The 13,992-nt window shown below is 47.3% G+C and overlaps 1 protein-coding gene across 4 annotated transcripts in view; it reads right to left on the reverse strand.

The window, feature by feature from the left end:
* Positions 1-9,288, reverse strand: part of LOC142925728 (sodium-dependent multivitamin transporter-like) — a 35,925-nt gene extending 26,637 nt beyond the window's left edge. Inside the window, exons 1-3 of one of the 4 annotated variants that reach the window (XM_076069141.1) lie at positions 9,092-9,287; positions 8,448-8,616; positions 488-907 (exon numbers count right to left, since the gene is read on the reverse strand). In XM_076069141.1, the coding sequence (XP_075925256.1) occupies positions 488-838 (351 nt within the window). In that variant the 5' untranslated portion in view covers positions 839-907; positions 8,448-8,616; positions 9,092-9,287. Of the gene's footprint in view, positions 1-487; positions 908-8,447; positions 8,617-8,971; positions 9,067-9,091 lie in introns of those variants that run through there. The other 3 variants (XM_076069144.1, XM_076069142.1, XM_076069143.1) reach the window with 3 other exon arrangements.
* Between the last annotated feature and the right edge of the window lie 4,704 nt (positions 9,289-13,992).

The following is a 13,992-nucleotide window of genomic DNA, read 5'->3' on the forward strand; positions in this document are numbered from 1 at the left end:
AAGGTAGCGACACCCATGGTTTCATTGCAATAGAACAGGGGTCAGCAACCTGCGGCTCTGGAGCCGCATGCGGCTCTTTAAGGACTGCTTCGTAACGTTATTCATTAAGGACCACCGTCTCGTATTCACATGAATTACGAAAAAAATGCCTCATTGTTATTTTGTTTGGCGACCCCTGTACTGTAAGAATTCACATGGGGGAGCCGGGGGGGCAACTTAGCCTCAGGAAGCTCCCGAATGGCCCCCACAGACACTGTAAGGCTTGGGGGGAGGGGGAGATATGCATCACAACCTCAAAAGCTACGCGGTTGTTTTTGCTCCGATTCGTATTCGCTTCATTGCTGTACTTGTTTTTACGTTATCGCTTGTCATTTTGGTAACGCAGGTCAGTCACTCCTGCAAATGACGCCATCCCGCTCTCTTGGGGAGTTCTCGCCTGGTTCTACAAACGACCCTCAAACCGCGGCTGCGGTGTGGGATGCTGCACCTCGTATGTGCTCGTGAGCTTCAGCCGGTAGAAGACGGGAATGAAAACGTGCGCAGGGATCAGCAGGCCCAGGAAGTAGGAGAGGCCGAGGAGCCAGTACTCGGTGCCGAAGCGGTACACCTCGGCCGGGGTGCCGAGGATGCCGACGGACGACTGGAACGTGGCGAGCAGCGACAGGGACACGGGCCCACAGCTCATGCTGCGGTCGGCCATGAGGAATGAGCGCGTGGTCTTCTGTCCTCCGCCGACGCAGCCATGGTAGAGGCCGATGCCGCACGAGACGAGCAGCAGCACGGCGCAGATTGTGTAGTCCACCGCGCCGAAGCTCATGGTCAACGGCTGAGCGGCCATGACGGGATGGTCGCGAGACGCGTGCCGGTTCGCGGCCTGCACCACGAGGATGGCGCAGTCTGCTCACCCCTGCGGAGAGAACGCACACAACGAGTGACGCAAAAACAAACACTTTTACACAAGGAAAATTGTATCTGCTCCCTTGGCTGCCACTCCGTCGTTTGTCTCGACCACCGGCCATCACCCCTTGGAGCGATGGGTCCTGGCGAAGCCAACTTGCGCTCTTATCGGTCATTGTAATGTCACCGATTTGCATTTACCAACAGATGCGTTCGTCTTTCTGTCTACGCGCAATCCCAAGCAATCATCTCGCTATTTTTCTTTCTTCCACTTACTTTTTAGCTGTCCACATCTGATACAAATGTCTCAGTGGGTAGTGTGCACCGATTGAAAACTCTTTGTCCTCAGGGATGTTGCTGTCTTGCTTTCATTATAATTAATCCTAGGTTTCATAATAAAATGCATGCTGCTATTATTCAAGTCTCGATTTTCATTCCAAACCATTTTCTATTCATGGTGTTGAGTTTCTTTTGAGAACTCGTAATGAATGACCTTTGTTTTGCTCATATTTATCTTGAACCCAACTTTGCAGCACACTACAAGTATCTCGATCATTCCTCGTGTTTTTTTTTATATTGCTGATAAACATGGACTAACTACAATGTTTTGTTTTAATAATCGCACCTTTAATACTAGCATTGCCTAAATTTAACATAACGCTACATGCATGGCTACGGCGTGCTTGTGGGCTGATTCAACTTATCAGTGCAAAAGCCCGCATGCAGCGAGAAGCAACATGCATGGAATTTTCACTCAACAGCTGCTGCTGTAGACCAGGCCTGGGACCTTCCCTTACTGAAGGCCCAAAATAACTTTTGAATACAGGAAAGCCTCTTTTATGCACGACCCTATTACCCGTAACTCCTATTATCCGTGGGAGCTGTAGGGTACGTAAAAACTCAAATTTCCCATGGCCCTAATTTTCCAATTATCCGTCATCATCCATGACTATACCAGAGTGGATTATAGGATCTGAGATATTGGTCCTCATCACGACAAATGAGTTATTATCTACCTTGCCAAGCAGCCACACATTAGCACACACCCAGACACTTCTGTCCTTGCGGTGACAGAAGAGACCAGCGAACTAGATTTACAAATACAGTGTTGTTGCCTGGTCAAAAAATATTGCCTTTTAGTACCCGATTAGTACGACCAAACTGCATACAGTGACGGACAGATGACGTCTATGGGCCGCGGTAGGCCACATGGGGTGTCAGGCCATGTGAAACGAAGTTACGGGCTGTGTCGGGCCCACAGGCCGCAGGGTGCCCTCCATGCGGTACGCTGTAATAATGGAGTCATTTTTACATAGTAGTGCAAACACAGCGGGGAACACGTCTCAGAGCGACATCGAGTTTGACTGATCTTGATTAACGTGCAGCATGTGGGCAATCAACTCCCAATTACCCGGGGTAATGGTGGGAGGGGTGGCCCAGAGAAACACAAACACACAATAATGCAAAACATACTAACACAGATAATGCAAAAATTATGTGAGGTGGCGCACAACCCTGCGGTCGCTCGCTCTCGTCGCTGCTGGAGTAAGGCCGTCCACAAGAGGGAGCTCTAGAGAACCCCTCGGGAGATTGTTTGGCCTACTCTTCTACGCTGGTTCGTACATCTTTGAATAGCTGGGAGCACCCGCACTTTACCCCACCACACACGACTGTTGTGAACCTATTTCTACAATTGGGCTGATGGAGGCAGTGGGGGGATTAAAAAAAAACTTGCTGGATTATTGCAACTGTTATGCCAAGAGATCGAATTTATCCGGTGACCTCTGAAGTCCAGAGTGCTAACCATGGCAGCATCTACCAAACATTAGGAACACATGTAAATTAGGCTATAATATTTATGAATCGCCCATGTAGAATGGGGGGGGGGGGGGTGTAGCTGTAGAACGCACAGTCCAATTCTCCTGCTGGTTTTGCAGGTTTACTTGGCGACGTGTCAGTTCTCATGTGGGCTCAGAGCTGGGAGTGTGGGGCAGCTGATCATTAAAGCAGCGATATTTTAACTACTTAAAAAAAATGTTGCCAGCACAGTTAATTTTCAATCCTGATCATCTATCCACAGTTAATCTGGAGTTAACGTGACCGCATTATCTTTCTATGCAAATGTATGAGTGTGTCGCAGTGCCAGAGCCATAAAATTGTGTGGAACGAGCAAGGCTACGATTTTGTCACTAATTTTTGGTGAAATTAACGGCCGAGGTGCGTGGATGGTGCCCCTTCGATCTGGCAAGAGTAAGCACGTTCCACGGGATGTGCTGGTATGCTCCTCCACTTTGTCTGTTGCATTCTAAGATTGGCCAAGTGTCTGTTTGTCTGTAGAATTAAAGCCTTATTCGTGTTCTTGTAATGAGGAATGGGAGACGGTAACGCGGTTAACTCCATGGGCGACTGCCTATGTCACTGACGAATAGTGCTCATGCACATCTCAAATGTATGCACTGGTTTAATAATGAGCTGCTCCTCTATGGTCAAGGGTCACCAAGTCATTGTCCACATTACCACTTGCACAAAAACATTTAGCGTCATTGTGCATCTTACAAGAGAGGGTCTTTGCCTATAAATATCTGTCAATTCACTAGCATCGGTTCAAGCAAGCCTAACTCTGCTGATGAGACAATGAATGTCGAATCCAGTCCAGAGTTTTTCTTGTGTTGAAGCAATGCTGCTGAACTTATTGGCTCACAGAAGGCCATGCGGCTGATGGGATGTGTAAAAACAATGTTTTTTTTTACATAGAGGAACAAATATGGGAATGAGGCGTATCATCAGCTCAGTTATTTTTCCATCAACGTCGGCACATAACCGATAACAGGCAGTAAAAACAGACCAGGAATTCTAAGTCTTCACCCCCATTTTACATGGGTAACCAGTAAATATGTTTTGGAGACCAACTTATTTGATATCTGTACAACCACCCAAGATCAACGCCTATCAGCTACTTTCCACCCATCGCAAGGAGGCACTCACTCATTGCTCCGCACATCTCTCAGCCTATGGAGACTTGTGTGACCCAGCTGTTAACACATCAATGGAATATTCATCTTGCATTCCTTCAGCTGTGCGAGTCATTTTGGGTACACACTCAGCAATCCTCATGTGCAACACTCGCTACAATACAAAATCAGAAGAATGCAAGTCTCGTCTATACCTGTAAGCCGCTATGATTATAATGAGTTAAACATGCCGAATGTGCCGACTTCAAACCGCAAATGCCTCACACCACGAGCAGAGCAACAATGAGGCATTTTAATGCAAGGGAGAATTCTTCATATCCGTCGTGATATGCGGCTATCCGCAAGTTTGCTTTGATAATTATCCACAGGAAGAATATGGATAATCAGGGATAACTGGAAGAATTTGCCACGCGATTCCTGTTAGCTGCAAAAGTTTTGCATAATTGTAAGCTGCTCTGCAATTATGTGTTTTCACAGACCTAACGGCTCCCGTGGATAATAGTAGTCATGGGTAATAGGGTCACAAATAAGAAGAGTTCTCCTGTGTTTTTACTGATACTCTTCAATCACACTCTCGCTATGCAACCAAGTATAAATCACTTCATATGCAGGCAAACGTGCCACCCCACAATAATTGTATTCCTTGCCTGCCACTCCGTTACTATTCTTGACCACCGGCCATTATTCCTTCCTGTGAAGTATCCTGTCCAAGCCCAATCGCTTACTTTTCCTTCTACAGTATTTGCAGTGTCATTCTTTTTGACCCACCCTACTGGACATCTGTGAAAAAAGACCTTCATAACTCAGATTTCTCCAGGATACATAATCTGAATCTGATGCTTCATATGATCTCTGATGCATGTGTTCCTCTTTCTTTCTGTCTCTCAATGCAATGCCCTGCATGCATGCATCTCTCCTAACTTCTTTGTGCACTTTCCAGGTTTGATCTTTCTAGTTTGTCAATGACAGTGTTTCTGATCCATGTCACAACAGAGAGACCAGTTGGACAGTTCTGCCCCGAGGAGTTCTATCGCTGTAAGTAAATGCATCAGAGGTGCTGAGTTTCTGATATTCGGTCCGAGTTTTAGAATATATTACGATATAATGCAGGTAAAAACACTTTATTGTATAATTCCCTACCCCTCTACAGCAGAGAGGATCAACAAGTTATAGTGAAAGTCAAAAACACAATAATTTGACAACGAGATCATCAACATTAAAACCAGGGCAGAATGTGTGCATACCCGATGTATGAGAGGATGAAGCTGTGGCGCAGTAGTTATCACACTGCGCAATGAACCCGGCGAACAGAGTTCAATTCTCGGCCACGGTTATCAGTGGCGAGCGATATCCAAACCGATTCTGGGCCCTCCCCTCACTGTCATTGACCAGCATGGTGCAGTATGGCCGACACGGTGTGGTGAGGCATTCATCTATGAGCGAATTGACCAAGGGCCATCAATTATTGTCATGATTATTTTACACAACTTTGAGGCACCGTGACAATACAAGTGTAACCGTGACAGTATAGTACTGTACTGGCAACCATCAACTCCACGGGGGATGCCGCTTTACTCAGCGAAACAAAGCGCGCGTTATGTGGAAATAGTTAACGCGATTATCCCACAGGGGACGGATTAACAACATTCAGCATGCGTACGCCCGCACACATGCAAAATTGGCACACAGACAAAGTTACCCGTATAGCCTTAACAGACTGTCGGGGCAAGTGCTGTTGGCGAGTAGCATCAATGAAAGGCCGGCACGGCACTCGACCAGCAGCACTCACAGACACCGTGACACTCACATCCACTCACATGGGCTGCAAACACAAGTGACACACACGTACAGCCATTTCGTGCATCCACTGCTGGATGCAAGGACTTATTTGGGTCACGAAGGAATTATTTGACTATACTTCACCAGGCCAGTCTATGCGGGTTGGCAAAAGCAGGGAGCATAGACATTGGAGCATAATATAGTACAACGAAGGATTTTCGGCGCTTCGTTGTTGCCTGCAACAAAAAGGCTGCACAAGTGCATGCATGTGCATGTACTATGTGTTTATATGCACGTACAGTTTATGTACATCGGCATGACTATGTATTCAGCAGTGGAATGACAGGGAGCACTACCGATGCATGCACAGTTTGCTGATACAGACAGCAAACTGTATAATATAAACAGTATACCGCCACACCACTCCCAATCCAGCCACTGCACACGAACCCACTCATCCCCATACCTGTGGCCAGCCTTCCGGCCAGATCCTCGGCCTATTCCCAGACCATGAAAAATGTAAAAGATGCAGACTTGCCCTAAAAAATATTTTTTGATTGTTATATCCAATGCATAATGTCTACGTTGAGCCTCGAAGAAAATATTGCACCTCACATAGAGGCAGGTGGGCCCTAACGGCAGCCATCTATGGCCTCCTGCCAGCAAGCCCGAATATCAACTCACGTATCCATCTCAGCTCGTGAATGTAAAATAAGCGCGGGGAATTTATGTTTAATACCGCGGTTCTGAAGATAACTATTGAATTAAAAAATGTGACAGGTATGATGATAAACATTTCAGTTTGTCAACGCACCACATGTTCCCTAAAAGCTTTGCAATAAAAAAAAACAATATTTCTTGGTTGTCTAGCGATTACGGTGTGTGCTATCCTTGACGGCATACAGTTCACAAACGTGGTTATGCACAAAAAAAATGGAACAAAAGTTGAAAAGTGTGCAAACAAACATGGATGCAGGCTTATAATTCACGGAGGAAGACGTGAATTAGAACGCATGCGCAGATTAATGCCATCTTTCACACCGTTAGGAAAAAATTAGTGGGCTTGGCTAGGGCGCGCCGTGGTTAGAAGGGACTATGGCCAAAGATAAAACAAAATATTGACGGAGAGGAAGCCATGGAAACAGAATGTGTCCGAGAGAACGTCCAACAAGGAGATGGAGCAGGTGTTGGTGGAATATTACATTGCAGGATTCTGAAAGTTGGCAGCAGCTTGGGGAGGCCTTTATCCAGCAGTGGATTGCCCAAGTCTGATACTGATTAAACGACGCAAAAGGTGTAATGTTACAAATCGAAAGGGCACATTACCACCCACAGGGACAATGCATATGCATGGCAATGTGTAACGCTTTCCAACAAATGATGGTTTACAAAAGTATTCAATCAGCGCCATATTTATATTTTTTCTCCATTTTTCTTGTCAATGTCACATTTTCACGTTATTGCAGGTTATAAAACACTCTTCTTCAGCAACACTGGAATATTGATTTTTCATGATTAAATTCAGGTTTAAAAAGCCCTCCTGTTTGCATTATTTCAGTCCCCCTTGGAGAGCAGTCTTGGCACACTGTTCTCCAGCTGCGTCCCTTCACCAGATACCCAATTGTGTAGTGAACTATTCTACATTTAATCTTGATTTTGAAGCTTTCGTGACTTAAAGAATCCATAAAATAAAATATTTTATTTCACAAATATTTTATTTTATAAGATATTTTATACCTACGTGACTTTACCGAAAGAACCAGAGTATTCAAAATTTGTTCGTATCGTATTAATCTCGAGCCCGACTTTGCAACCTTCGCCGTGAAGTCAATCATTAATCTCCTGTAATCCATCACCATTGCCTGTAAGAATGACTCAGTCGACTTCACTTTTTAACCGACCACAGGCGGATTAGCCTGGCTGTCGTTTAAAGGAGCTCGCGAAAATGTAAAAGATGTATTTACGCGGATGCTTATAAACACGAGTACGATGTCTGGCAATATCTTAATGTATGTGTACTGTATGTTGAACTTCTGTCACACCATACGTAGCCAACCGGGTCCTATGACTAAGTGTAGCTTTCCTGAAGAAGTAAATATTGTTTAATTACTAGCTGATTCTTACTTGTCGTGGGGTCAATGACTTGGTGCCCACATGATTGCAAATAAAAAGTGAACGCGAAATGCGGATTTGGTGACCGCTCCCTCTGTGTGTAATGATCTACGCGTGTATTGCGCCGTCCGTTATTTGATCATACTTCACCACGTTTGTCACTGTGGGTTGGCAAAGGTGGATTAGTTGGGTGGGATAAACAACAGTACAGTAGTGGATTTTCCTGCACTGCCCTCTACACCTGGCTTTGTGCAAGGCGTTCGCCCATCCGAGCACGACCCAGGCTCAAATCTCTGCCGAGATTCAGGGTGACGACTTTGGTCGCGCCGAGCCTTTAGAGACACCCAAACGATGCGATATATGTTCCTGGAGACTCGCAGTCCGCGTCGCTCCGTTTGAAAACAACTTGCAGCACAAACAAAATCCAAACGGTGCCTGTGGTGTCAGATTGTGGCGTTCGCGCAAGACTCACACCCGGCTCACACAATGCACTGACACAGCAAAGCCCTCTCGAGGGAGCTCACTGCCGCCGCGGGGTGACACGGCGCACGCCTTGGCTGCGTGCGCTCGCACAGAGACACGCACGCCGACATCCTTCTTAGCTAGGGGCTGCACGTTATTGCCTTCGCCTGTCATACCCTGCACTCGGCCCAACAGGGCCATCGCGATACACGCGGAGCCACTCACCGCGGCGTCTGCTCGGCTCAACCCATGCCGTGACCTTGACCTCACGGCTCAGGGTCAGGGCCCACGGGCACGGCGTGCCGAAGCCGGCCGGCTCGCTCAGCAAGGACGACAATCGCAGTGCGGAGGCCGCCACCCGCACTCGCCGAGCCACCCACAGGCGCCGTGTTTCCTGGGCATGCCAAGGAGGGGGAGTCCTTATCAGTCCACTGCTGGACGAGGCCCTCACTCCACGCAGCGTGTGGTCGTCGGGATATTGGACCATACACACGTGGTAGCATAGAAAGTAGAGTAACCAAATTGTATTGTTGCACTAACCCTCTGCCGCTGTATTGTTGCACTAACCCTCTGCCGACCACCACGTATCCCCACAGCCTATAACACCTGTTACATGCATGGTGGTCACCCATCTAAGCTAACGAGCTCAGGCCTATTCCGGACAACTCGATACAATACAGTAGCTTAATTACAATACTGTACATCTCTGCGAGTAGTGCATAAATTACAGACAACCAATCCGCACTGACCAGTCTGGTGAAGTATGGAGGCTTTCGCCCAGCAGTGTAACGACAAAAGGGCCGCAACATGTAGCCAGGGCCGCCGTCTGTGTGTTGTGACAAGGGGTGCACCACACGGCATCAATTTACCTCTCCCCGTCTTCTTCAGCAGCGGCCTGGGGCAGCGGATGCGGCGCCACGAATGAATGAAGTCTGCACGCTGGCTGTGTGTCGGGGGGAGACTCCACGTGTTTTAAGCACCACCCATTATCAACATAACTCCGCCTTCACTATTCACGAAACTGCGCCCCGCTCCGCAAACTCTGTCAAAGCCCGACCCCCTCCCCCTTGCAGGCACGCCGACTTTTTCTTTGAACGGCCAATATTTAATTCCACGCAGAAACTATCAAGGATTGATAATATGAACGCGTTTAAGCAAACAGATAGTCCACCGCCGGGACTATCTAAACTCATTTGAAGGCCAATGTCGACAAATTATTATCGAGGCTTCACACCCCCCACCCCACCACCCGGGTTCCTTTGCGTACATTGTCAGTAGACTCCCCAATCGCAAGCGAACGCATTGGGGTTCATCCCCTCCATGCCTACGTACTCAGTGGATGGACCCTAACCACCTAACCACTGGCGGAGCCGGGGGAGGGGGGCACGTGCCCCTCCAATGATCCGATCGAAATCCCTAAATTCGATCGGATCATTGGGGCTTATTAGTAGTAAATCGGCATTTTGCGACCCCCCACTGCCACTGTGTAGCATATTATTACGTGCCAGGGACTCCCATGAGGTGATAGGACAATAGTCCGAGTCCATAATTGGCAATAAGTAACGGCAAAGCGGTTATAAGTGACTCAGAATTGTGCGCAGTTGCGTATCCAGTCCGCGACTTCCCTGAAGGCATCGACACCTTCACACAACGCGGTTCGATTTCGATCCTCGATCGATGGCTGTGCCATCGCCGCATACGCGTTGAATAAAAAGCAAAGGGACAAGTCCTTGCTCAATAACAAGGGACAAGTCTTTACTCACTAACAAGGGACAGGTCCTTGCTCACTAACAAGGGACAAGTCTTTACTCACTAACAAGGGACAGGTCCTTGCTCACTAACAAGGGACAAGTCCTTGCTCAATAACAAGGCACAAGTCCTTGCTCAATAACAAGGGACAAGTCTTTACTCACTAACAAGGGACAAGTCCTACTTACTAACAAGGGACAAGTCTTTACTCACTAACAAGGGACAAGTCCTACTTACTAACAAGGGACAAGTGCTTGCTCACTAACAAGGGACAAGTCTTTACTCACTAACAAGGGACAAGTCCTACTTACTAACAAGGCACAAGTCCTTGCTCACTAACAAGGGACAAGTCTTTACTCACTAACAAGGGACAAGTCCTTACTCAATAACAAGGCACAAGTCCTTGCTCAATAACAAGGGACAAGTCTTTACTCACTAACAAGGGACAAGTCCTACTTACTAACAAGGGACAAGTCTTTACTCACTAACAAGGGACAAGTCCTACTTACTAACAAGGGACAAGTGCTTGCTCACTAACAAGGGACAAGTCTTTACTCACTAACAAGGGACAAGTCCTACTTACTAACAAGGCACAAGTCCTTGCTCACTAACAAGGGACAAGTCTTTACTCACTAACAAGGGACAAGTCCTTACTCACTAACAAGGTACAAGTCCTACTTACTAACAAGGGACAAGTCCTTGCTCAATAACAAGGCACAAGTCTTTACTCACTAACAAGGGACAAGTCCTACTTACTAACAAGGGACAAGTCTTTACTCACTAACAAGGGACAAGTCCTACTTACTAACAAGAGACAAGTCTTTACTCACTAACAAGGGACAAGTCTTTACTTACTAACAAGGGACAAGTCTTACTTACTAACAAGGGACAAGTCCTACTTACTAACAAGGGACAAGTCTTTACTCACTAACAAGGGACAAGTCTACTCACTAACAAGGGACAAGTCCTACTTACTAACAAGGCACAAGTCCTTGCTCACTAACAAGGGACAAGTCTTTACTCACTAACAAGGGACAAGTTCTACTTACTAACAAGGCACAAGTCCTTGCTCACTAACAAGGGACAAGTCTTTACTCACTAACAAGGGACAAGTCCTACTTACTAACAAGGCACAAGTCCTTGCTCACTAACAAGGGACAAGTCTTTACTCACTAACAAGGGACAAGTCCTTACTCACTAACAAGGCACAAGTCCTTGCTCACTAACAAGGGACAAGTCTTTACTCACTAACAAGGGACAAGTCCTACTTACTAACAAGGCACAAGTCTTTACTCACTAACAAGGGACAAGTCTTTACTCACTAACAAGGGACAAGTCCTACTTACTAAGAAGGGACAAGTCTTTACTCACTAACAAGGGACAAGTCTTTACTTACTAACAAGGGACAAGTCCTACTTACTAACAAGGGACAAGTCCTTGCTCACTAACAAGGGACAAGGCTTTACTCACTAACAAGGGACAAGTCCTACTTACTAACAAGGCACAAGTCCTTGCTCACTAACAAGGGACAAGTCTTTACTCACTAACAATGGACAAGTCCTACTTACTAACAAGGGACAAGTCCTTGCTCACTAACAAGGGACAAGTCCTACTTGCTAACAAGGCACAAGTCCTGGCTCACTAACAAGGGACAAGTCCTACTTAATAACAAGGCACAAGTCTTTACTCACTAATAAAGGGACAAGTCCTACTTACTAACAAGGCACAAGTCCTTGCTCACTAACAAGGGACAAGTCTTTACTCACTAACAAGGGACAAGTCCTACTTACTAACAAGGTACAAGTCCTTGCTCACTAACAAGGGATACGTCTTTACTCATTAACAAGGGACAAGTCCTACTTACTAACAAGGCACAAGTCCTTGCTCACTAACAAGAGACAAGTCCTTACTCACTAACAAGGGACAAGTCCTACTTACTAACAAGGTACAAGTCCTTGCTCACTAACAAGGGATAAGTCTTTACTCACTAACAAGGGACAAGTCCTTACTCACTAACAAGGCACAAGTCCTTGCTCACTAACAAGGGACAAGTCTTTACTCACTAACAAGGGACAAGTCTTTACTCACTAACAAGGGACAAGTCCTACTTACTAACAAGGGACAAGTCCTACTTACTAACAAGGGACAAGTCCTTGCTCACTAACAAGGCACAAGTCCTTACTAACAACTCCTCTATCATTTTTCATTGCTGGAGGGGTTGCCCCCCCTACCTGAAAATCCTGGCTCCGCCATTGCCCCTAACCTCAACAACAACAATCGCCATTCGCCACGAAGTGCCGGTGATGTCACCACGGCTCCTGTGCCAGGCTATGTGCACTTTAAGGCTACGTGAAGTGTCGAACGCCCGATGGCAGGAGGTCACGGGACAGGCCCAGGTGCCACGGGTCGACTGACTGAGATGACTGACTGATGCACCACCTGTGCCCCCTACTGTGCCAACCTGCTGTGCTTTAGCCACCCGGCGCTCCGCTCGTTGTTGTGAGCGTCGCTCCTTTTCCCTCCGTTGTTGTTGGAGGGCGACTGCCTCCAACTGCTCAGTAGCAGCGTCCTTCACGAGCCTCCTCCACAGAGGCCGACCTTGACACCGCTGGTACCGGTCATCGGCAAGTCCACCCAGCTCCACGTCCTCCTGTACCACATCACTCCATCTCTTCTCTAGCCCGTGCCGCGCCCGCTTAGCCCCCTCGATCCGGCCGAACAAAAGCTGTTTCGGCATGCGGTGGCTGGGCATATGGGCTACATGACCCAGCCAAAGTAGCCTTGCCTGCTGGAGGAGCTATTACTCGCATAGTTCCGCCCATCCATAACAAGCCCTCCCCTCCTCCCACTCACCAGGCCCGTAATGCGTGTCACTTTCACAGTAATGACCACGCGCATGGATATCGCGTTATGCATTTTAGATTAATAATAACATAATAATCCCTCCTCATGTTTGTCTATCCACATACAAAATTAAAGTATGTTTTACACAACCCCCAAGCTACACCGGCCTTCTCGGGAGCGCATACTTTTAGCAGCATTGGTTAAACACAAGGAAAACTCTATAAACCTGGTGAGAATGTCAGTGTCTCATCAGCAGGCAAGCACCGATATGTGAAGAAGGCTCAGTCTGATTATATTATTTTTTATGTTGTGACTTATATTCTCCACAACGATGTTATTGTTTTAGTTCAGGGGTCGCCAACCTGCGACTCCGGAGCCGTATGCGGCTCTTCAAGAACTGCTTGCTGACGGTATGTATGTGTAGTGTTGTAAGGACGAGCAGACTTCTTATGGAGGCACACTCTGTTTATTGTATTATTTCCTTATACAACGCTTAACACACACAGAGGGATATTCGGTCCCGTCACCCGATACCCTAGGGAGGTACAGCCTCCGGACCTGGCGGGACTCACACGTCTACCGCTAACCTCCTTGATACCTAAGGAGGTACAACCTCCGGACTTGGCGGGACTCACACGTCTACCGCTATCCTAGTCCTCCGGCTAGGACCTAGGGGAGGCTATCTGACCCACCGCTGGCCCGGTGGGTCCTGACCACTGGGTATGCCGAGCCTTAGCCCTTAGAAGGGCTGAAAGGCTGGTCCAGGGTCCTAGCTAGGCTTCAGCCCAGTCTTCTGTCTTCGTGCAGGGAGAGAACTCCTCGAGGTCCGTTGGGTCACCCATCTTATACCCCTTCGTGGCCAGGTAGAACCAATCATACATTCCCACGTGGAACCGTCTGATTGGTTCGCACCAAACCCTGGCCACGATCCGTTTCACCGCGACTGACCCCAACCGTTGTACCCAGGGGTAATGCTGCACCGCCCTGGTGGCAACGCGGGTTACGCAACAGCGCGTAGTTAACACCTCTACATATGTATTCACATACGTTGCGGCATTCGAAAAAAAATGGCTATGAAGAAGTTACAACATTTACATTTCCTTGAGTGGTGAGGTTTGGATTTGAGGACAGACTATTCACCATCCTCACTATTAAATCTGCATACCATTGTATTGTC

The sequence above is a fragment of the Petromyzon marinus genome, chromosome 23 (assembly GCF_048934315.1).
Source record: "Petromyzon marinus isolate PM22_M1 ecotype Great Lakes invasive population chromosome 23, UKy_Petmar_22M1.pri1.0, whole genome shotgun sequence".
Taxonomy (NCBI): Eukaryota; Metazoa; Chordata; class Hyperoartia; order Petromyzontiformes; family Petromyzontidae; genus Petromyzon; species Petromyzon marinus.